The sequence below is a fragment of the Pan paniscus genome, chromosome X, assembly GCF_029289425.2.
Source record: "Pan paniscus chromosome X, NHGRI_mPanPan1-v2.0_pri, whole genome shotgun sequence".
Lineage (NCBI taxonomy): Eukaryota > Metazoa > Chordata > Mammalia > Primates > Hominidae > Pan > Pan paniscus.
The window spans coordinates 84,753,781-84,778,698 of NC_073272.2; the positions used below are offsets into that span (position 1 = coordinate 84,753,781).

At 36.0% G+C, this 24,918-nt stretch overlaps 1 protein-coding gene across 2 annotated transcripts in view; it reads right to left on the reverse strand.

The window, feature by feature from the left end:
- Positions 1 to 1,007: 1,007 nt before the first annotated feature.
- Positions 1,008 to 24,918, reverse strand: part of POF1B (POF1B actin binding protein) — a 96,777-nt gene continuing 72,866 nt past the window's right edge. The window contains exons 16-17 of one of the 2 annotated variants that reach the window (XM_057301161.1): positions 5,829 to 5,943; positions 1,008 to 3,048 (exon numbers count right to left, since the gene is read on the reverse strand). In XM_057301161.1, the coding sequence (XP_057157144.1) occupies positions 3,043 to 3,048; positions 5,829 to 5,943 (121 nt within the window). In that variant the 3' untranslated portion in view covers positions 1,008 to 3,042. Of the gene's footprint in view, positions 3,049 to 5,302; positions 5,944 to 24,918 lie in introns of those variants that run through there. The other variant, XM_024927236.4, reaches the window with a different exon arrangement.

Sequence of the window (24,918 nt, forward strand, 5' to 3'; positions counted from 1 at the left end):
GAAACCTTTTCACAACATATTATTTACTTTCAAAAGAATTATTTTCAAAAGAAACATGTCATCTTTGTAGATTGCAATAATGGGAAATGTGTGATGATGGCTTTTTGTTAAGGTGATCTAAATTGGGTAGTGAGATGGAAAGTTTTTTAAAGCTTTACTTTGTTCCTTTTGTACTGTCTATGTTAAGAAGGAGTAAGGCAGCAAAAGCACCATTACAAGGATGGGAAGAATGCTTTATGGAACAAGTGAGTTATGGAACTTAGAAATCTAAGTTTGAAAGCAAAGAAATTCTAATTTAAAGAAGAAACTTGCTTCAACTGGAGGTTGAACTATGTTAAAGTAGTCCACATAAGGAAGTTTTCTGCTTTTGTTTTGTTTTTAATGAGAGTGATGCTTGTTAGCTCCAACATAAACATTCACATGATGATAATTTCCTGACAAAAATATACAGCTAAGCTAAAAATCCTTCTGCATATTTCCTACTTGGACTTTCACACAAACCATGTAAATACTTCACATATTTTATTTAGACACATAAACAGATTACTTTGCATGTCATTGCGCAGTCTCCATTTTATGTGACAAATCTAAAGTGAAAACATACTGGAATAGAAATTAGATAAATAGGCACTCCTCACCTGACAACTTCGAAGTTTTCAGAGATAAGCAGTGTGAAACTTATGAGAGGGAAATATATCACTACTACCTCTATTGATCTTAATCACAAATTGGAAAAGAAATACATATATTTAAATAGTCATTTAAATATATAGAACAGCTCTTTATATCATCACATTTTGTATTACAATTTAAAAAATTGTTAAGTATGATAAGGACGTTGTTATGACCCCAATTCACTATCCATGGATCAAGTGAGCCAATAAAGTGCTGGCTTCTTACTTTTTAAAATCTTTGTGGATATATAATAGGTGTATATATTTATGAGGTACATGAGATATTTTGATACAGGCATGCAATGTGAAATAATCACATCATGGAGAATTGGGTATCCATCCACTCAAGTATTTATTTGTGTTACAAACAATCCAATTATACTCTTAGTTATTTGTACAATTAAGCTATTATTGACTATGCTCACCCGGTTGTGCTATCAAATACTAGGTCTTATTTATACTTTCTAACTACATAGTTTTTGTACACATTAAGCATCCCCAGTTCCCCTCGCACACCCCTTTTCCCAGCCACTAGTAACCATCCTTCTACTCTCTATATCCACGAGTTCAATTGTTTTGACTTTTAGATCCCGCAAATAATTGAGAACATGCAATGTTTGTCTGTTTCTGGCTTATGTCACTTAATATAGTGACCTCTAGTTCCATCCATGACTCCTTAACTGCCCCTGAATTTTTGACACTATTATTTTTAAGTATTTTGGAAAACTCACACCTGTTCTCATTTTTAAACCTTAATAATAACAATTTCCTACTAAGCTAATAAAACTTCCCCTTATATTATTTGTAATGTGTGCATAACATAGTACACTTTTGTTACAGTTACATATATGAATAGTTAGCAGAGGAGAAACTCCTCCATTGTTCCTACACCAAGGGAAAAAATGTAAGGACTGTATAGCTCATGAAGAATATTAACATTTTTCTATCACAAAATATTGATAAAATTGGAATTGTATCAATTCATGTTATGGAGCTTAACATTTTAGCCGAAATATTAAGATAATATAAATAAGGCTTTTAGCTTCATATCAAGACCTATTTGAACACTTCTAGAAAAGAACATTAAAAGTTTTTTCCTCTTTTATGGTTTGATTTAGTGTAGTGCCTCAACTGTTCTTAATGGTGTCTTAGTATAATGCATAATTATTAGAATATAATTATAAGGCATTACAGAATTTTATGTGGATACTTGCAAAGATATTTCAGTCCAAAACTTCAAATTACACACCCAAATATGTTTGTTGCCTTAATCTATACTTGGACAAAGGCAACATTTTAATTTTTGCTAAGTCTTAACTTTAGCCAGATGGGTTGAAATTTAAAATTTTCATCCTCATCTTGCATTGAAAAAATACTTGTGTTCAGTTATGTTCACTTTGTAAGGTCATTAAAGCCCAATTGCTAAATCAACTTCTAAGTATACTAAATACTCTGCTACAAAATATTTCTCCCAAGTAGGATAAATCTATCAAGTATTTGTTGTTGCTATTTTTATTCCCTAAGTCTTTATATCTATGTAATATTTCAATGATATGTTTGCATACCACTATGAAAAAACTTACCTTCCTTACACCTACTACTACCATATTGTGTTATATGTTTTTTAAGAAGTAGGTAGGCTCATTTGGGGAAGGTATGCTTTGAAAGAACAGATTTGCCAAGGGACTAATATGTACTTAGAACCAGAATAGCATACTGTATAATTTAGTGGACTTAGTTATTTCAAAAGATATTATTCCACTTCCCTGCTAAATGAAATTAATCATCACCTTTGACTTAGCTATATCTTCAAGAGGTGAAAATAGCGTGTAATAAAGCATATCTTTTAGTCATCAGGCCTAGTGTGAAAAGCAAATACAGACTGTATATATTATATACTAGCTGTTATTTTTTGCTTCAATTGTATTTTATCTCTTTTGCTAAAAAAACATGATTTCATCTTGTAACTGAACTGCACATATAATATCAGAGAAAATCTCCTAATGGCATGACTTGTAAAATCTCTACCCCAACAAATTGGTTTGATATCTAGGAGGTACCTTATCTGAAACATAATGAGTTATGTTCTACAGTGTCTGCAATCAAACTTTAAACAATCAGGTCCCTCTTTCAGTTAGTATGTTGTTATACTGAATACATGAGTGTTATGGAAAAGATTTAGGTCTCATAAATGGGTGAAGAAATTGTCATCTACAGAACTAATTCATTCCATTAGATTTCTTGGGTAGCAGCATGGTTCCAAATTCTGATTGGCCTTTAGTGATGGAAAAATAACAAAGTACTAATGCAGAGACACACACACACAAAAAAAACGGCTTTGAGTTGTAATACTTTAAAGTGGATCCATTCATGGCTAGAAAAGAAAAAAAAAAAGGTTATCTTACAACTGGTTCATAATTAAAGTCATTGTTACTATATGCAAAGTTATGGAAAATTATTTAAATTGGTATGTATAAAACCAAAGGACATGTATTGCACTTTTGTGGCACTCTTTTATATATATATATTCAATGAAACAATGATTTGTCTTTCTTACTTTAGTCATGGTATGTTTCAAATGACTTTAAGCAAGAGTGAAGGACAATTAAGTAGATTTCCTTCTTAGTAATATTTAGAGTTTAAATATGTCCAATTGTCTCTTAATAAATATGGATTTTCATCTGTAAATGCATTTAAATATATTCTGACCTTGCTATCAGTATCTATAGATTCTTCAAATATCAATTTTGATTTTTACTGCTGCACATTTTTAATGGAGAGAGAAGTAGTGACTACTATTCTGTAGAAACTTTATTTGGCAGGTCTTCATATTGCCACCTCTGGGATACATGTGGTTAGGGTTAGTGGCAGCAATTGCTTCTCAGTCTTAACTTTGGGCATCAAATTATCTTTGAGTGGCCAATTTTAAATTCTATGGGTTAATAATTAGTAGTAAGTAATTTTCAGCTAACTAATGACCTAACAAAAACAACATTTCAGAGTTTAAATGCAGTTATTTTTACTTTGGGATTACTAAACATTGGTTGTTTTCATTGATGATAACAACCATACTTAAAAGATTGATGGCTGGATTGTAGTTAAAGAAGGGCTTCAGCGCTAAAGAAACTTTTTGAATTTTTTTGTTGACTCAAATATTTGAGCTTGTTCAACCAAAAGATGTTTCTAGAAGTTATTTAACAGATGTTTAGATGTTTAATTTTATTAACTATACATCTGAAGCATAATTTTTAAATATTTTTCAAAAGGTTCTGCAGAATACTGGATTGATATTTGTATATTTGTCTATTGCTCACCACGGTACACTTAAGCATTTTAAGGCTTTTACTGAGGTATAATAAACATGTAGAAAGAAATGGACATATTATAAGTATTCAAATAAATGAATTTTCCCAAACCGAACATGCATATGTAACCATCTCCCAGATAAAGAAACAGAACATTATTAAGACCTTGAATCTCTCCTTATGCTTCCTTTTAATCAGTATCCACCCCACAAGGATAACCATTTCTTCATTTAATAGCCATAGATTTAGTTTTGTCTACTTTTATACCTCAGTAGTTTGACAGGTAGATAATTTTATCATAAGAAGTCAAAGGCTGTCATTTTCACAATGTTTTAAGTCAGATCTGTATGATTTGAGAACTAGAATCCTCAAACATTTCTCTGTTCATTTCACCAGAAGGATATCACACATTCCTATGATCCCTACCAGTGGCTTACTATTAGAATCTCTTGCACCAGTGTAGGAGTATATAATAATTAGGAAAAAAACCCAAGAGCATTCTGTTAGCAGAGTTTTTCAACCTCAACACTATTTATTAGGGGCTGGATAATTCTTTGTTATGGGAGACTGTCCTGCACATCGTAGTATGTTCAGAAGCATCCTAGTTCTCTAACCACTAGATGCCAATAACACCCACCCCTCTGGTTGTGAAAACCAAAAATGTCTCTAGATATTGCTAAATGTCCTGTAAGGTACAAAATTGTTGCTGTAGAGAGCAACTGTGCTAGGGAATATATAGTTGGCCCTTGGTATTCATGGGTTCCCCACCAATGATGGGTTGAAAATATTCAGGAAAAAAATCATTTCTGTACTGAACATGTACAGACTTTTTTTTTTTTTACTGTTATTACCTCCTAAACAAGACGGTATAACACGTACATAGAATTTACATTGAATTAGGTATTGTAAGCTAGAAATGACTTAAAGTATACAGTAAGATGTGCATAGGTTATATGCAAATATTATGCCGATAAGGGACTTGAGCATCTACAGATTTTGATATCTGTAGGGGATCCTGGAACCAATCTCTCATGGATATTGAGGGACAACTATATATCCCCTATTTGATGATCATTACTTTAAAAGTTAATAGAGCAATATGTAAAAGTTTTAGGGAAGTAGCTCTCAGTCCTTTATAAGAAGGTTTCAATAATCAGTCCCCTTAGCAATGGATTGGACCACTTAGAAAGATGCTAAGGTCCATGTCACCTGGCCATTTTGGAGGATGTTGTAGAAGGTAGAGTAAATATTGGAGTATATGATGTTTAAAGTACTCTTCAGCAACCTCACTATAACTATGGGATTTAAGGCTGGAGGATGTTACAGTCTAGTGAGGAAGCTAGAAACATCTCTTCTTTCTAAATCCTAATATATGTAATATATATATATATAAAATCCACAGGAATAAGTACCATATGCAAGATTGCAAGACAAATTCTATTGAAACATGCCTCTTCTCCATTTTCCAGTTGCCTTCATAATTGTCTATGATATTTGCTACCTGCTTTAGAAAAAGGGAAACTGTTTTGGAAAATTTTAATGGAACCCATTCAATAACTACCGAGCTAGGCAAGAAAATAAATAAAATTAGCATATCACTAATGTTAATCTTCTTCCTTTTGAGGGGCAAAAATTATATTTATATTATAGCTTAAATAATCAATTATATTGCCATATGTATGAATCTTTCCAAAATTTCTTAATTCCCACTATATATCAATAATGGAAACAGAAAATCTCAAAAGAAAAAAATACTCAAAGTTTTTAGTTCATTTGATATTTTACCTCAATTTTAAAAGGCTGTACATATATAGTCAAAATAGGGCTAAAAATGCCCAAGTGAACTTACACAAGTGTATTTGTCTTCTGTTTTCTCAATCACAATAGTCTGTGTTTCACTACCTGGTGGTATATATTCGTAGTCATCATATAGGAGTCCTAGGATTGGATATTGTGTCCTGTACCTGTTGGCAAGAAAAGAGTTAGTTTACAGGCTGCATGAGAAAATAACTTTCATTCCTTTTTAGTCACTCCTAGTTTGATTGCCCTAATTAAGCCAATTCGGCTCTGAATGACTTTTTAACTGTTACTGAAAAAACAAAAAAATAAAAAAACCCTATTTCAATGGACAGAGATGTACAACCATTATTTTCAAGAAAATAAAATAGAGGGACTTCTGTTTCTGGCCATGATGGACGACTGGCAGCACAGGACAGTGACCCCAGAAAAGGGAAGCAAATGATATGGGCCCTACAAGTGCCTAGCTCACTGCCTGGAGAGATTTTCTTGGTCACGGGATAAGCAAAAGGAAGCTAAACAGATCCCAGCAGTCTCACCAAGATAAGGTGATAAAGTTTAGAGTAAATATAGGCAAAGGCACCCAGAGTTTGTGGGGCAGAGTATCAGACGGAAGAGAGCTACATAGATAGAGAGAGGTCAGGACAGCTGTAGAGGTTTTCCCAAAAGCCTTTGGGTGAGTACTGATCAGTGTGCCTGTATGTGAAGAAGCTACCAAGACTTAGGAAATAATGACTAGAAAGGAGCAGGCTGGCAATTTTGGGAGCTCTCATAGGGATGGTAATGTTTTGTGTTCCACTAACAAAACCAGAGTGAAAAGCTCTCCTGATATAGAGGCCATCAGATAGATACTGCAGAATATTGCCTTAGTAGTGGGATAAAATTAGCCTCAAAGTACAGGTTATTCTCAAAGAGTTTAAAAGCAAGGCTTGGATGTATTAAATTGTTTCCAAATAATTTCATCTCAGAACAAAACTCCAAATATTTTAAGTAATACCCTAGCGAAAATCTAAAACTCAACAATATAAAATCACAATTCATGGCATTCAACGAAAAATGAATAGTCATGCAATGGACGATACGACTAATAATGAAGAGAAATATAAATTAGTAGAAACAGACCAAGAGACAACACTGATAAAAAAATTAGTAGGTAAATGTGCATCTATTAGAAACATACAAAATATACAAGGTATATTCAAGAAGTTAGAGGAAAGCATGAACACAGTGAGGAGAGAAATAGAGAATATAAAAAAGATCCACATTGGACTACTAAACATTAAAAAAATTAGATGGAGTTAACAGTAGATTAGGCACTGCATTACAAAAAGACCGATAAATTTTAATACATCAAAATAAATAATTTAAAATAAAACATAAAAGAAAACGGAAAAAAAATGAATGCAGCATGAAATAACTGTGGAAAATATCAAATGTCCTTATATATATATAATTAAAGTCCTGCAGGATTGGTGGTGGAAAAAAATAATTGACATAATGACCAAATTATTTCCAAGCATGATGTAAAGCTATAAACACACGTATCCAAGAAGCTCAGTGAACGTGAAAAAAAGAAACATGAAGAAAACTACAGAGAGGCACATCATTATCAAATTCCTGAAAACCAGTGAAAGAGAATCTTAAAAACAGCCTCAGAGAAGAAAGGACATTATTCAAAGAACAAAAATCATAAGATTAACAAAAAACTTCTCAGTCACAATGAAAGTCAGAAGACAGAAGAGCAATATTGTTAAAGTACTTTTAAAAAAAAAGTGTAAAAAAATCTCCTTAAGCTGATAAGCAACTTCAGCAAAGTCTCAGGATACAAAATCAATGTGCAAAAATCACAAGCATTCCTATACACCAATAACAGACAAACAGAGAGCCAAATCACGAGTGAACTCCCATTCACAATTGCTTCAAAGAGAATAAAATACCTAGGAATCCAACTTACAAGAGATGTGAAGGACCTCTTCAAGAACTACAAACAACTGCTCAAGGAAATAAAAGAGAACACAAACAAATGGAAGAACAGTCCATGCTCATGGGTAGGAAGAATCAATATCGTGAAAATGGCCATACTGCCCAAGGTAATTTATAGATTCAATGCCATCCCCATCAAGCTACCAATGACTTTTTTCACAGAATTGGAAAAAATTACTTTAAAGTTCATATGGAACCAAAAAAGAGCCCACATTACCAAGAAAAACCTAAGCCAAAAGAAAAAAGCCGGAGGCATCACGCTACCTGACTTCAAACTATACTACAATGCTACAGTAACCAAAACAGCATGGTACCGGTACCAAAACAGAAATATAGACCAATGGAACAGAACAGAGCCCTCAGAAATAATACCACACATCTACAGTCACCTGATCTTTGACAAATCTGACAAAAACAAGAAATGGGGAAAGGATTCCCTATTTAATAAATGGTGCTGGGAAAACTGGCTAGCCATATGTAGAAAGCTGAAACTGGATCCCTTCCTTACACCTTATACAAAATTAATTCAAGATGGATTAAAGACTTAAATGTTAGACCTAAAACCATAAAAACCCTAGAAGAAAACCTAGGCAAAACCATTCAGGACATAGGCGTGGGCAAAGACTTCATGACTAAAACACCAAAAGCAATGGCAGCAAAAGCCAAAATTGACAGATGGGATCTAATTAAACTCAAGAGCTTCTGCACAGCAAAAGAAACTACTATCAGAGTGAACAGGCAACCTACAGAATGGGAGAAAATTTTTACAATCTACCCATCTGACAAAGGGCTAATATCCAGAATCTACAAAGAACTCAAACAAATTTACAAGAAAAATTCAAACATCCCCATCAAAAAGTAGGCAAAGGATATGAACAGACACTTCTCAAAAGAAGACATTTAGGCAGCCAACAGACACATGAAAAAAATGCTTACCATCACTGGCCATCAGAGAAATGCAAATTAAAACCACAGTGATCTCAGGCCACTTAGAATGGCGGTCATTAAAAAGTCAGGAAACAACAGGTGCTGGAGAGGATGTGGAGAAATAGGAATACTTTTACACCATTGGTAGGACTGTAAACTAGTTCAGCCATTGTGGAAGACAGTGTGGCGATCCCTCAAGGATCTAGAACTAGAAATACCATTTGACCCAGCCATCCCATTACTGGGTATATACCCAACAGATTATAAATCATGCTGCTATAAAGACATATGCACACGTATGTTTATTGTGGCACTATTCACAATAGCAAAGACTTGGAACCAACCCAAATGTCCATCAATGATAGACTGGATTAAGAAAATGTGGCACATATACACCATGGAATACTATGCAGCCATAAAAAAGGATGAGTTCACGTCCTTTGTAGGGACATGGATGAAGCTGGAAACCATAATTCTGAGCAAACTACCGCAAGGACAGAAAACCAAACACCACATGTTCTCACTCATAGGTGGGAATTGAACAATGAGAACACTTGGACACAGGTTGGGGAAGATCACACACTGGGGCCTGTCGTGGGGTGGGGGGAGGGGGAAGGGATAGCATTAGGAGATATACCTAATACAAATGATGAGTTAATGGGTGCAGCACACCAACATGGCACATGTATACATATGTAACAATCCTGCACATTGTGCACATGTACCCTAGAAGTTAAAGTATAATAAAATTTTTTTAAAAATGACCAGCTTACTCGTCTATACACAACAAAAATACTTTTGAATAATGAAGAATTGATAAAGACTGTTTTTAGACTTAAAAGGCCAAAAGAAGTCTTCACCAGAGAAGAAGCATGATAAAAAATGTTAAAAGAAGTTTTTAAGGCAAAGGGAAAATGATACAAGATAGAAATTTGAATTTGATCAAAGTAATACATAGCACCAGAAAAGATAAATATGTAGTAAATTTACAACATTGTTTTTCTTATTCTTAACATTTCTTTAAAAGATAGTTGGCTGTTTAAAACAAAAACAATAATGTATTTAGGGGCTAATAATATATGTGAAAGAGGTATATATGATAAAAATAGTAGAAGTCATATTAGTCATATGAAGGGGAAATGGAAGTTAATTATTACAGAGTTGTTATGCTACATGTGATGGGATATAATATTATTGGAAGTCGGCAGTGATCACTTGAAGAATATTATGAACCCTACAGCAATCAAAAGAAAGAAGTATACCTAATAAGCTAATAAAATAGGTTAAATGAAACATGAAGAAATAATTCATCCAAAAGAAGAGAGGAAAAGAGAAAGAAAGAAAATGTGAGATAAATAGAAAACAAATAGCAAGATAGTAAATTTAAATCTATCCGTATAGATATGTATGGCCTGAACACTCAATTAAAAAGCAAAGATTGTTAAATTTGATAAAAACTCAAGACCCAACTACACATGCTATTTACAAAAACCATACAATCCTTAACACTTTAAATACAAACAGACTAATAGATTAGAGTAAAAGGATGGAAACATATGTACCATGCAATTTCTAATCAAAAGAAAGTTGGAGTAGTTATATAAATATCAGATGAAGTAGCCTTCAGAATAAGAAGCATTAGTGCAGATAAAGGGTGATTTTATAATGATAAAGGTGTCAATTCATCAACAAAATGTAGCAGTCCTAAATGTTCATTCATCAATAAAACATAACAATCCTAAATGTTTATGTACCCTCCCAGCAGAAATTCAAAATATATGAAGCAAATACTGATAGAACTGAAAGGAGAAATAAACAAATCCACAATCAGAGTTGGAGATTTTGGCACGCCTTTCAAGGTAATTGATATAAGTAGAAAGAAAATTAGTAAATATATAGATGAAATCCCCAAATATGTGGAAACCAAAAAATTTAAATCTAAAAAACCTGTAGATCCAAGTACAAATTAAAAGGGAAATTAGAAAATATTTTGAACTGAATGCAAATGAAAATATAACTTATCAAAATTGTGGGATGCAGGTAAAATAGTGCTTAAGTAGAAATTTATAGCATTCAAATTTTATATTACGAAAGAAGAATGGTCTAAAATCAATGACCTATGTTTCCATGTTTTGAAACTGGAAAAGAAACAGAAAAGTAAGTGGAAAATAACATAAGAAAAAACAAAGATAGGAGAAGAAATTAGTGAAATAGGAAAGAGAGAAACAGTATAGGAAAATCAATTAAATTGAAAGCTGGTTCTTCAAGTATATCACTAAAATTGACACAACTCTAGTCAGACTGGTTAGCAAAGAAAGAGAACATACAGTTTACCAATATCAAGAAAGAAAGAAGGGATATCCCTATAGGTCCTATAGTCTTTGAAAGAATAATAAAGAAATATTATGGCAATTTTATGCCAAAAACTTGGCAATTTAGATGAAATGCACAAATTCTTCAAGAGACACAAACTACAAAAGCTCACTCAAGAAGCAATAGATAATCTGAATAAGTATGGGTCAATTTTTAAAATTGAATTTACAATTAGATGCTTTCACACAAAGTCAACTCCAGTCCAGGATGACTTTACTAGTTAACTCTACCAAAAAATTAACAAATAAATAATATCAATCTTACATAAACTCTTCCAAAATATAAAATAGTAGGGCATACTTCTCAACTCATTCTACGAGGTCAGCATTACTCTGGTGAAAAAGCAGTCAGAGGCATCATGAGAAAAGAAATGTATAGGCTAATATCACTAGTAGAATACAGGTGTCAGATCCTTAACAAAATTTTAGCAAATTGGATCTAGCAATATATAAAAAGGATACTACATTAATCCAGCACAATTTATCCCAGTAACAAAAGTTTGGTTTAATATTCAAAAATCAACAATTCATCATTTTAACAGATCAAACAAACAATAGAAACTTATGTGCGGGTTTGGGATTTTAAGAATGGAGAAGTAAGGAGTTTGACAGACACTCTCTACAATAAAACAATGATTCAATGATTTCACTGGTGAAAATTACATATTTTTTAAAAATTAATCATTTAAAGTCTCTGGAACGCATTTAAGGGAGGACAGCAAGCAGAAAAATATTCAAGAAAAACTACTAAACCTTGTTAAGAACATTGAAAGTCTGTGATATTTGAGCCATGACCTACTTCATCCAACTACCTCCTGCCCCTCAGTTCCTGTTTCGGGCAAGAGTGGTTGAGAAGTCGTACTCTCTTCCTCTACCCTGTCCCCCACTTGTAGAATGGAAACTCTATACCAGACATGGCAGGCTGAAAATATTGGGTTCCTGATCAACTCCATCCAACATACTCCTTGGTCAGAGATTCTACAATGAGAGGAGCAAGCCAAGGAGATCATAGACTGCTACCTCCCCTCAATGCCCACTGACAGAACAGAGATTGTCACTGGAAAAAGTGGGTACCTGCCCCAGTTCTGGTGCAGTGGCACAGGGATTCTTCCCAGGTTGAAAGGCAGTGATATGGTTTGGCTGTCTCCCCACCAAAATCTCAACTTGAATTGTGTCTCCCAGAATTCCCACGTGTTGTGGGAGAGAACCAGGGGGAGGTAATCAAATCATGGGGGCTGGTCTTTCCCATGCTATTCTCTTGATAGTAAGTCTCATGAAATCTTATGGGTTTATCAGGGGTTTCCGTTTTTGCATCTTTCTCATTTTCTCTTGCCACCGCCATGTTAAGAAGTGCCTTTCACCTCCCGCCATAATTCTGAGGCCTCCCCAGCTATGTGGAACTGTTAAGTTCAATTAAACCTCTTTTTGTTCTCAGTTTCAGATATGTGTTTATCAGCAGCGTGAAAACGAACTAATACAGGCAGTCTATAAGTACAAATGCTATGCAGCTCTGTGTGATGGGACTGACTTCATTTGAAACAGATAATGTAAAAATCCACATCTAAGAATGTTGCTGAAAATAATGGTGGACTTGGTGGAGAGCAATTAAGAGGAGGCTGGAGGCTCTAGAATACAAGCAAAATGGCAGAACAGCCTGAAGATAAATAGGGAAAGAGATGGCTAAAAAGAGTCCTCCTGGGACTCTTTATGGGAGTCAAGAAAGCTATGCACATGTGCTAGGCCACAACCACTCAGGCGCATGCAGAACAGAAAGTGGGGGAAGAAATGAAAGCATATCACAAGCTGGACAGACCATCAACACAGGTCACATGACTCACTGGCGCAAGGGGCTTAAATGTAACCTCTAACAAATTGTTGAACAAAAAGTTGCTCTGGTCCAGGGGCAATTCCTAGGAAACAAAGCTAAAAATAAAATCAGGTTCATACATGGCAGTCTGGACAACCGCGTGCATGCCCAAGGCTGCACGCTCTCATGTGCAATCACGGAGGGAGCTTCCAATACACTAGTCTCTGGCTGAATGTGGGTCAAAGAAATGCAAATATCCTGAACTGCGATGGCAGCTCCCAAGCCACACATATATCCAATAGTGTAAAAATATAACTGGGTAAGGTGTCATAAGCACAACTTTTTACCACTAGGTGGCTTATTCAAGCCCGGGGGCATCCCGGTTCAGTCAGAAGGGAAAAAACAAACAAACAAAAAAACCAAAACCAAAACAAAAAACCAAGATAAAAAAATCTGAACAGGGACATTAGAAGATAAACAATTTGGAGAAAACAAAAGACTTTGAAGAATTAATTTAGGGAAAGTACTAAGTACATAATCAGGCAAACAACCCCTAGCAAGAGGTGGGGGTGTGGGAACAGGGATCGGTATCCAGAGTTGCTACAGCATATTATTCAAAATGTCTAATTTTCGACAGAAAATTATAAAACTTGCAAATAAAGAAGAAATGCTGACACATAAAGGGAGGGAGGAAAGCAAGCAATAGAAAATAATTTTTGTATTTTATTTATTTTTCAACTTAAATTTCAGAATAAGGGAGTACAAGTGCAGGTTTGTTACAAAGGTTTACATGATGCTGAGGTTTGTGGTATGAATGATCCTATCACCCAAGTAGTGAACATGGTACCCATAGTTTTTCAGCCCTTGCCTGCCGCCATCTCTCCACCCTTCAGTAGTCCCCAGTGTCTACTGTTCCAATCTTTATGCCCATGAGTATCCCATGTTTAGCTCCCACATTTAAGTGAGAAAATGCACTATCTGGTTTTCTGCTTCTGTTCGTTTTATATAGGATAATGGCCTCCAGCTACATCCATTTTGCTTCAAAAGACATGATTTTTTTTATGGCTGCACAGTATTACATGGTGTATATGTACCACATTTTCTTTTTCCAGTCCAACATTGATGGGCACGTGGGTTGATTCCATGTTTTTGCTATTTTGAAATAACGCTGCAATGAACATGCAGGTGCATGTGTCTTTGGGTAGAATGCTTTTTTTTACTTTGGGTATATACCCAGAAATGAGAATGCTGGGTCAAATGGTAAACTCGTAGTTCTTTGAGGAATCTCCAAACCGCTTTCCACAGTGGCTGAACTAATTTACATTCCTACCAACAGTGCACTAGCATTCCCTTTGATCTGCACCCTCACCAGCATCTGTTGTTTATCGACTTTTTAATAATAGCCATTCTAACTGGTGTGAAATGGTTATCTCATTGTGGTTTTAATTTTCATTTCTCTGATCACTAGTGATGATGAGCATTTTATTCATGTTTGGTGGTTGCTTGTATGTCTTCATTTGAGAAGTGTATGTTCATATCCATTACCCACTTTTTAATGATTTTTTGCTTGTTGATTTAAGTTCCTTACAGATTCTGCATATTAGAACTTTGTCAGATACAGAGTTTGTGCATATTTTCTCCTATTTTGTAGGTTGTCTGTTTACTCCCTTGATATTTTCTCTTGCTCAGCAGAAGCTCTTTGGTTTAATTAGATATCATTTGTCAATTTTCGCTTTTGTTGTCGTTGCTTTTGACATCTTGGTCATTAAATCTTTGTCCATGCCTATGTCCTGAATGGTAATGCCTAGATTGTCTTCCAGGAATTTTATACTTTTGGAGTTTACATTTAAGTCTTTAGTTCATCTTTAGTTTATTTTTGCATATAGTGTAACGAGGGGTCCAATTTCAATCTTCTGCATATGGCTAGGCAGTTATCCTGGCACCATTTATTGAATAGGGAATTCTTTCCCCATTACTTGTTTTTGAAAGCTTGGTCAAAGATCAGATTGTTATAGGTGTCTGGCCTTATTTCTGGGTTCTCTATTCTGTTCCATTGGTCTATGTATCTGTTCTTGTACCAGTACCATGCTGTTTTGGTTAGTGTAGCCCTGTAGTATAAATTAAAGTTGAGTAGTGTGATGCCCCCAAGCTTTGTTATTTTTGCTTTGTATTGCCTTGGCTATACAGGCTCTTTTTTCGTTCCATATGATTTTGAAAAGTTTTTCTGTAGTTCTGTGAAGAATGTCAAAGATAGTTAAATGGAAATAGCATTGAATCTGTAAATTGCTTTGTGCAGTATGGTCATTTTAACAATATTGATTCTTCCTATCCATAAGCATGGAATCATTTTCCATTTCTTTGTGTCATCTCTGATTTTTTTTGAGCAGTGTTTTGTAGTTCTACTTGTAGAAATCTTTCACCTCCCTAATTAGCTGTATTCCTTTTTGTGGCAATTGTGAATAGGAGGTCATTTCTGATTTCGCTCTCTGCTTGACTTTTGTTGGTGGATAGGAATGCTAGTGATTTTTGCATATTGATTTTGTATCCTGAGACTTTGCTGAAGTTGTTTATCAGCTTAAGAAACTTTTGGACTGAGATTGTGGAGTTTTCTAGATATAGGATCATGTCATCTGCAAACAGGGATAGTTTGACTTCCTCTCTTCCTATTTGGATGCCTTTATTTCTTTCTCTTGCCTGATTGCCCTGTTCAGTACTTGAATGTACCTAACATTCAATACTATGTTCAGTAGGAGTGGTGAGAGAGGGCATCCTTTTCTTGTGCTGGTTTTCAACGAGAATGCTTCCAGCTTTTGCCCATTCAGTATGATGTTGGCTGTGGGTTTTTCACACATGGCTCTTATCATTTTGAGGTATGTTCCTCTAGGTTTATTGAGAGATTTTGACATAAATGGGTGTTGAATTTTATAGAAAGCCTTTTCTGCATCTATTGAGATAATCATGTGTTTTTTGTCTTTAGCCGTGTTTATGTGATAAATCACAGTTATTAATTTGTATATGTCTAACCAACCTTGCATTCCAGGGATGAAGCCTACTTGATTGTGGTGGATAAGCTTTTTGATGAGCTGCCGGATTTGGTTTGCCAGTATTTGTTGAGGATTTTTGCATTGATGTTCATCAAGGGTATTGACCTGAAGTTTTCATTTTTTTGTTGTATCTCTGCCAGGTTTTGATATCAGGATGATGCTGGCCTCATAGAACGAGCTAGGGAGGAGTCCCTCTTCCTCTATCTTGTGGAATAGTTTCAGCAGGAATGGTCCCAGCTCTTCTTTGTACATTTGGTAGAATTCAGCTGTGAATCTGCCTAGTCCTGGCCTTTTTGTTGTTGTTGTTTGGCAGGCTATTTATTACTGCCTCAATTTCAAAACTCATTATTAGTCTGTTAAAGGATTAAATTTCTTCCTGGTTCACTCTTGGGAGGGTGTATGTGTCCAGGAATTAATCCTGGACACAGCAAAGGAAACTGTCAACAGAGTAAACAGACAACCTACAGAATGGGCAAAATATTTTTGCAAACTATGCATCTGACAAAGGTCTAATATCCAGCTTCTGTAAGGAACTTAACAAGTTTACAAGAAAAAAAAACAACCCTGTAAAAAAAAAAAAAGTCAGCAAAGGACATGAACAGATACTTTTCAAAAGAAGACATATATGTGGCCAACAAGCATATGATAAAAAGCTCAACATCACTGATCATTAGAGAAATGCAAATGAAAACCACAATGAGATATCATCTCACACCAGTCAGACTGACTATTATTAAAAAGTCAAAAATGACAGATGCTGGTGAGGTTGTGGAGTAAAATGAACACTTATACACTGTTGGAGGTGTGTAAATTAGTTCAGCCATTATGAAAGTGTGGCAATTCCTCAAAGACCTAAAGACAGAGATACCATTCAACACAGCAATCTCATTACTGGGTATATACCTAAAGCAAAATAAATCATTCAATTGTAAAGATGCATTTATGCGTATGTTCACTGCAGCACTATTCACAATAGCAGACATGGAATCAACCTAATGCCCATCAATGATAGGCTGGATAAAGAAAATATGGTACATGTACACCATGGAATACTATGCACCCATAAAAAGAACAAGATCATATCCTTTTCAGGGACATGCATGGAGCTGGAGGCCATTATTCTTAGCAAACTAACACAGGACCAGAAAATCAAATACTGCATGTTCTCACTTATAAGTGGGAGATAAATGATGAGAACACATGGACATGTAGAGAGGAGCAACACACACTTGGCCTTTTAGAAGGTGGAAGGTGGAAGGAGGGAGAGGATCAGGAAGAATAACTAATGGATACTAAGCTTAGTACATGGGTGACAAAATAATCTGTACAACAAACCTCTGTGACTCGTTTACCTATGTAGCAAATCTGCACTTGTACCACTGAACATAAAATAAATGTTAAAGAAGAAAAAAACAGGCCGGGCATGGTGGCTCATGTCTGTAATCCCAGCACTTTGGGAGGCCAAGGGGCAGATCACCCTGAGGTCAGGAGTTCAAGACCAGCCTGGCCAACATGGTGAAACCCTGTCTGTACTAAAAATACAAAAAATTAGCCGGGAGTGGTGGTGCATGCCTGTAATCCCAGCTACACTGGAGGCTGAGGCAGAAGAATCGCTTGAATGTGGGAATCAGTGGTTGCAGTGAGCCAGGATCATGCCACTGCACTCCAGTCTGGGTGACAGAGCAAGACTCTGTCAAAAAAAAAAAAAAATGAAGAAGAAGAAGGAGAAGGAGGAGGAGAGGAACATTTAAAAAGAATTAAAGAAAATGCTACTGAATTTTTACATTAGTTTTGTATTCTGAAACTTTACTGAAATCATTTACTAGGTCTAGGAGGCTTTTGGTGGAGTCTTTAGTCTTTTCTAAGTATAGAATCCTATCAGCAAGGAGAGAGAGTTTGACTTCTTTTCTTAATTGGATGCCTTTTATTTCTTGCTCTTGTCTGATTGCTCTGGCTAGGACTTCCCATACTATGTTGAATGGGAGGGTTAGAGAGAACATCTTTGTCTTGTTCCAGTTCTGAAGAAGAATGTTTCCAGCTTTTGTGAGTTCAGCATGCTATTGGCTGTGGGTTTCTCATAGATGGCTATTATTATTTTGAGGTATGTTTCTTTGATGCCTAGTTTCTTGAGGGTTTTTATCATGAAGGGATGTTGGACTTTATTGATAGCTATTTCTGCATCACTTAAGATAATCACATGTTCTTTTGTTTTCAATTCTGCTTATGTGGTGAATCACATTTATTGATTTGCATAAGTTGAACCAACCTTGAATCCCAGGAATGAAGCCTACTTGAATGTGGTGAATTAACTTTTTGTTGTACTGCTGGATTGGGCTTGCAAGTATTTTGTTGATGATTTTTGTGTTTATGTTCATCATGGTTATTGGCACGAAATTTTCTTTTTTCATTGTGTCTATGCCAGATTTTGGTATCCGGATAATGCTGGCTTCATAGAATGAGTTAAGGAGGACTCCTTCCTCCTCTATTTTTGGAATAGCTATGGTAGGATTGATAGCAATTCTTCCTTGTATGTCTGGTAGTATTCACCTGTGAATCCTTCTGGTCCTGGGCTTTTTTTGTTGTTGTTTTGTAGGAGTTTTTAAATTACTAATTCAATTTTAGAATTCATTATTTGTCAGTTCAAGTTTTCACTTTCTTCCTGGTTCAATCTTGGAAGGGTATGTGTTTTTATGAATTTATCCATTTCCTCTAGATCTTCCAATTTGTGTTATAGAGGTTTTCATAATAGTCTGAGGACCTTTTGTATTTCTGTGGGATTGGTTGTAAAGCCATCTTTTTTATTTCTGATTATGCTTAGTTGAAACTTATCTTTTTCTTTGTTAATCTAGCTAGTGTTCAATTGGTCTTTTTTATTCTTTTGAAGTACCAACTTTTGGTTTCATTGATCTTTGGTATGAACTTTGCATCTCAATTTCATTCAGTTTTTTTCTAATTTTAGTTATTTATTTTCATCTGCTATCTTTGGATTTGGTTTGTTCTTGTTTTTCTAGTTCCGTTAGGTGCAATGCAATATTAGATTGTTAACTTGAGATCTTTCTAACTTTTGTTGTAGGTGTTGAGTGATGTAAACTTCCTCTTAACACTGCTTTGGATGCATCCCAAAATATTTTGATATGTTATTTCTCTATTTTCATTAATTTCAAAGAAATTATTTTTTATTTCTTTCTTGATTTTGTTGTTCACCCAAAAGTCATTTGGGAGCAAGTTGTTTAATTTCCATGTAATTGTGCAGTTTTGAGATATCTTCTTGGTATTGATTTCTATTTTTATTGCACTGTGGTCTGAGCATATGCTTGGTATAATTTTGATTTTTTAAAATTTATTGAGGCTTACTTTATGGTCAAGCATATGCTCAATATTAGAATATGTTCTGTGTGCAGTGAAAGTCTGTTTTGTGGTTGTTGGGTGGATGATTCTGTTGATGTCTATTAGGTCCAGTTGGTTGAGTGTCAAATATAAGCCCAAAATTCCTTTGTCAGTTTCCTGCCTCAGTGATCTCTCTTATGTTGTCAGTGGGGTGTTGCAGTCTCCCATTGTTATTTTGTGGTTGCCTAAGTCTTTTCATAGGTCCAAAAGAACTTCTTTTACAAATCTGTTTGTATGCAGATGTTATGCTCCGATGTTGGATGCATACATATTTAGGACAGTTAAGTTTTCTTGTTGAATTGAACTCATCATCATTATGTAATGCCCTTCTTTGTCTTTCTTGATTGTTGTGGATTTAAACTCTGTTTTATATGATATGAGAAGAGTAACCCCTGCTCTTTTCTTGTTTGCCATTTGCAAGATAGATCTTTCTCTATCCCTTTACTTTGAGTCTGTGGGTGTCACTGCCTGGGAGATGGGTCTCTTGAAGACAGCAGACAGTTGGGTCTTGTCTTTTTATTGAACTTACCACTCTATGTCTTTTAAGTGGGGCATTTTGACTTTTTTACATTCAAGGTTAGTTAGTATCGATACGTAAGATTTTGATCATGTCATCTTGTTGTTAGCTGTTTGTTGTGTAGCTTTGGTTGTGTAGTTGTTTCATAGTGTCTGTGGGATATGTGCTTAAGGTGTTTTCATGGTAGAAGATATAATTATTTCATTTCCATGTTTATCATTTCCGTAAGAACCTCCTGTATAGCTGGTTTAGTGATAATAAATTCCCTTAGTGTTTTCTTGCTTTGGAAGTTTATTTCTCCTTTGCTTATGAAGCATAGTTTGGTGGGATATGAAATTCTTGGTTGGAATTTCTTTTCTTTAAGAATGCTGAATATAGAACCACAATCTTTTCTGGCTTGTAAGTTTTCTGACTAGAGGTCTTCTTCTAGCCTGATAGAGTTTCCTTTGTAAGTGACTAGAGCCTTCTGTCTTGTTGCCTTTAACAATTTTTTCTTTCACATTGACCTTCGTGAATCTGATGACTATGTGTCTTGGGAATGTTTGTCTCGTATAGTATCTCACATAGGTTCTCTATATTTCTTGAATTTGCATGTCAACCTCTCTAATGAGATTGAGGAAATTTTCATGGACCATATCCTCAAATATATTTTCCAAGTTATTTCTTCTCTCTCCTGTCAGGAATATCAATTAGTTTCAGGTTAGTCTTGTTACATAATCCCATATTTCTCAGAGGTTTTGTCACAATTTAATTTTTTTTAATTTTTGTCTAAGTTGATTATAAGATTCTGTCTTCAAGCTCCAAGATTCTTTCCTTGGCTTGGACTATTCTGTTGTTAATGCTTCAAAATGTATTAGTTAATTTTTGTAGTAATTTTTTCAATTCCAGAAGTTCCATTTGGTTCTTTCTTAAAGTGGCTATTTTGTCTTCTTTCTACTTTTGGATAGTTTTAGTGGATACCTTGGATTGGGTTTCAACTTTTACCTGTATCTTGATCAGCTTCCTTGCCATCCAGATTCTAAACTTTATGGCTTTCATTTAAGTCATTTCAATTTGGTTAAGAACCATTGCAGAGGAGTTGCCTTGTTTGAAGATAAAGGGAAACTCTGACTTTTTGAATTGCCAGAGTTCTAGCACTGATTCTTTCTCGTCTGAGCAGGCATGTGCTCCTTTGTGTTTTGGATTTGCTGTAATTTCTATGAGGCTTTTTGTTTTGATATTCTTTATTTCCCTTTACAGTTTAACTGTTGTGCAAGTTGAGTATAGTTAATTAGCTTTGTTTCTAGGTGCTTCCAGAGGGCCAAGGCTCTGTATGAGATCTTTATTTGTGGCTAGATTCTTACCTTGGGTTTCACAGGCAATGTGTATTGGCAGAATACTTTTGGTATTGTAATTTGGGCAGTGATCGAGTAGATGAGTAATGGTTGGCAGAGAGTCTTACTCTGCTCTGTGGCTTTTTTATATTTCTGCACATTTGCAGTGGTACTCTGTGGGGACCAGGGGAGAGAGATGACACCCTAGCCAGGTCCATTCCCTGGCCTTAGGGTAGCCCCACTTGATCACTGGCACTGCATCCACATTTCATTTGTTAGATGTTCAGGCCATGGGGCTCTCTCAGGCAGATATTTTGTCTAGCAGACAGGCCTCACCCTTCCTGGACAGGCCCTGGAGACAGAGGTGTGCCCTGCTTCTGCACTGGCCTATGAACTCACACCTAACACTCAGTGTATTGAGACTGGGGGCTCCTCCCCAGATTGAGTTCTGGCAAAAATCTCAACTCAGAACTCCTGAGTGTGTGCTGCAACCTTGGGGCATTGGAACCATGTCTGTGGCTTTGTCCTCTACCTCCTTGGGATCAGGCACCTGTTGTGCTAGGAGAGCTGAAGTGTTCCCAGGCTGTGGGGAAAGCACTCCAGCAGGGCCACTGGCAAGACTGTCAGGCCAATCAGTGGAGGCTGTGCTGTGTGAACACAGTTGCAGAATCAGCCAGGCAAGAGCCTTGTAGGGATTGTGGACAGGAAGACATGCAGAACAGATGTGTCCAGAGAGCCTTGGGGGAATGGGTGCCTATGGCCACATTTTGTTGCAGCTGTTCCACATGTAAAACCCCCTGGGGTCCATGCAGGCTAGAGCTCTGTCTTTGTCTATTCTTTGGGCAGATCCTCCTGACAATTGAAATGACTGCAAGAGTCATGAGATCTCTTGTAGCTAGGATGCCAGAGGTACATGGTGAGAGTGGGTTGCCCTGCTGTCACTTCACTCACCCATTCCTTAGGAGGTGTTCAGGACCAGGAACTAATCCTGGTGCTTGGCACACCAATGCAGTTTTCCCAGCTTTCTCCCTATTCAGCCTTAGTATCTGTGGTACCTATCAAATCTCAGTGTTTTCTCTCCAAAGATCTGTTTGAAGTACAAACAGATAGTGGAGAATTTGCTGGTTTGTTTATTGGATATTTTGGTCTTTTGTGGTGGGAGAAGTACTTCCTGGATGTGTCTACTTGGCCATCTTGTCCCTCTCTCCAGAAACTACTTTCAAAGAGGACCAGATGGTGTATTTAGAAGATAAAGACTTCAAAGTAGCTATAATAAATATGTTTATAGGGCTGGGCTCAGTGGCTCATGCCTGTAACCCCAACACCTTGAGAGGTCATCATGGGATGATTGCTTGAGACCAGGAATTTGAGGCCAGCCTGGGCAACATAGTGAGAATACAAAGAACTAAAAAAAAACCCATGCTTAAGGAAGCAATGGAAGACGATGTCAGTGAAAATATACAACAACCTCCAGAAATGCTCTATGCCATAAAAGAAAAAGGAAATCTGGCCAAAAAAAAATCAAAATTAACTTTATCAGGACTCTCAAAATTAATAAACTTTTACAGCCATCAGAGAGCATTTATTTAGGAAAAACAGCTAAATCAGCAAGATTTGTGGCATTTGAAATTGTTCTGTTCTCATCTCTGTCTCTCCAACTATGCAATAGAATTTTAAAACAATCTTTTTTTTTTTTTTTTTTTTTTGAGACGGAGTCTTGCTCAGTCACCCAGGCTGTAGTGCAGTGGCGCGATCTTGGCTCACTGCAAGCTCCGCCTCCTGTTTTCACACCATTCTCCTACCTCAGCCTCCCGAGTAGCTGGGACTACAGGTGCCCGCCACCACGCCTGGCTAATTTTTTTTTTGTATTTTCAGTAGAGACGGGGTTTCACCATGTTAGCCAGGATGGTCTCAATCTCCTGACCTCGTGATCCATCCGCCTCGGCCTCCCAAAGTGCTGGGATTACAGGCGTGAGCCACCGTGCCCGACCCTTAAAACAATCTGGGTAAAACCCAGGAGCCTGGCAGCAACTAGAAGACAAAACAAGGTTAGAGCTCCTTCAAAGCCACATTGTCGTTATTATAATTGTCATTGTTTGATTTGTCTGTTGATTCTGTGGAAAACTCCACTTGGAAGGATGCCTTTTAAAACTTGACTCGTAGCTCAACCAATTTGCAAATCCTTTTTCCTGGGAACATTTGTCGAAAATAATGTGTGGAAATTGTTTAATATCACAACTACCTGAGGTGGCTATAATAGTTCAGGCAGACAAGAAATTGACCAAAAATGATAAAAGGAAAAACTGAGAAATAAATTGTCCATAGTGGGCTTTGAAAATTTGTTATATGTTCCTGGGAATCTAGAAAGCCACAGGCATGTGTAGGGCTTTGTACATGCCCAAGGCTGTACGCATGTGAAGGAAAGACCTGAGAAAACCCTGAGCCCTCAGTACTGGCTAACCTTAAAACTCTGTGTAAGCAGGAACTGGGGGCTAAGGACGAGTTATAAATTGCCTACCAGAACATTGAAGAGGTGTCCAAACACAGACAAAGAGCCTCTCAGTGAAAACTAGGAGACTTACTAGTTTCATGTTTGTAACGAAACCTCTGTTTAAATGTTAACTGACCACTAAGATAAATGAGTAGAGACTTCAGTGACCACATATGAAAAGAATACAGACTTTATAGAATTAAATCAGAAAAGCCACTAAGCAAAAGACAATAACATCAACAGCAAATAACAGCAACAATGAACACCTTGGCAGGAGGGAGTATCTAATTTCCAGAGTTACCACATTATATTATTTTCAATGTCACGTTTTCAATAAAAAATTATAAGACATGCAAAGAAACAAGAAAATATTGCCTATCATGGAAAAAATCAGTTGAAACTATCCATTAAGGAGCCAGATGTTGCATTTACATAGCCTTTAAATTGGCTATTTTAAGTATGCTCAAAGAACTAAAGAACTGAAGGAAAGGATGAGAGTTGTGCCTTATGGAATAAAGAACATTATTAAAGAAAGAGAAGTTACTTTTAAGAGAAACTACAGTAATTCTGAGGTAAAAAAGATAATAACTAGATTTAAATTTCTCAACAGCCGATGTAAGCAAACGGAAGAAAGAATCAACAAATTGCAAAGAAGGTCCGTTGAGTTTATCTATTCTGAGGAACAGAAAGAAAAAAGAATGAAGAAAAATAAACAGAGCCTCAGATAACTGTGAGATACCATAAACAGAACATTCTGTTCTGTTTATGGGGACTCCACAAGGAGAGGGAGGAAAGTGGCAGGAATAATAGCTGAAGAAATGTCTGAAAACTTCCCAGATTTGATTAAAAATATCAATCTGCACATCAAAGAAGCTCAGCAAATGCCAAATAGTGAAAAATAAGAGATCCAAACCTTGACACATAATAATCAAACTGTCAAGGGCCATAGAAAAAAATAATCTTGAAAGCAGTAAAAAAGAAACATGTCAGGGGGATCCTCAATTAAAAATTATCAACTGATTTCTCATCAGAAATTATAGAGGCCAGAAGGCAATGGGATGACATATTCCAAGTAACAAAAAAACACTGTCAGCTGAGAATTATTTTATCCAGCAAAACCATTCTTCAAAAATGAAGGAAAAGCAATATATTCCCATACAAGCAAAAACCCAAATAATTTGTCACTACAAAACCTGTTCTACAAGAAATTCTAAAGGAGTCCTTCAGGCTGAAATTTAAGGACTCTATACAGCATCCCAAATCCATTTGAAGAAATAAAGATCACCAGTAAAGGTAACTAT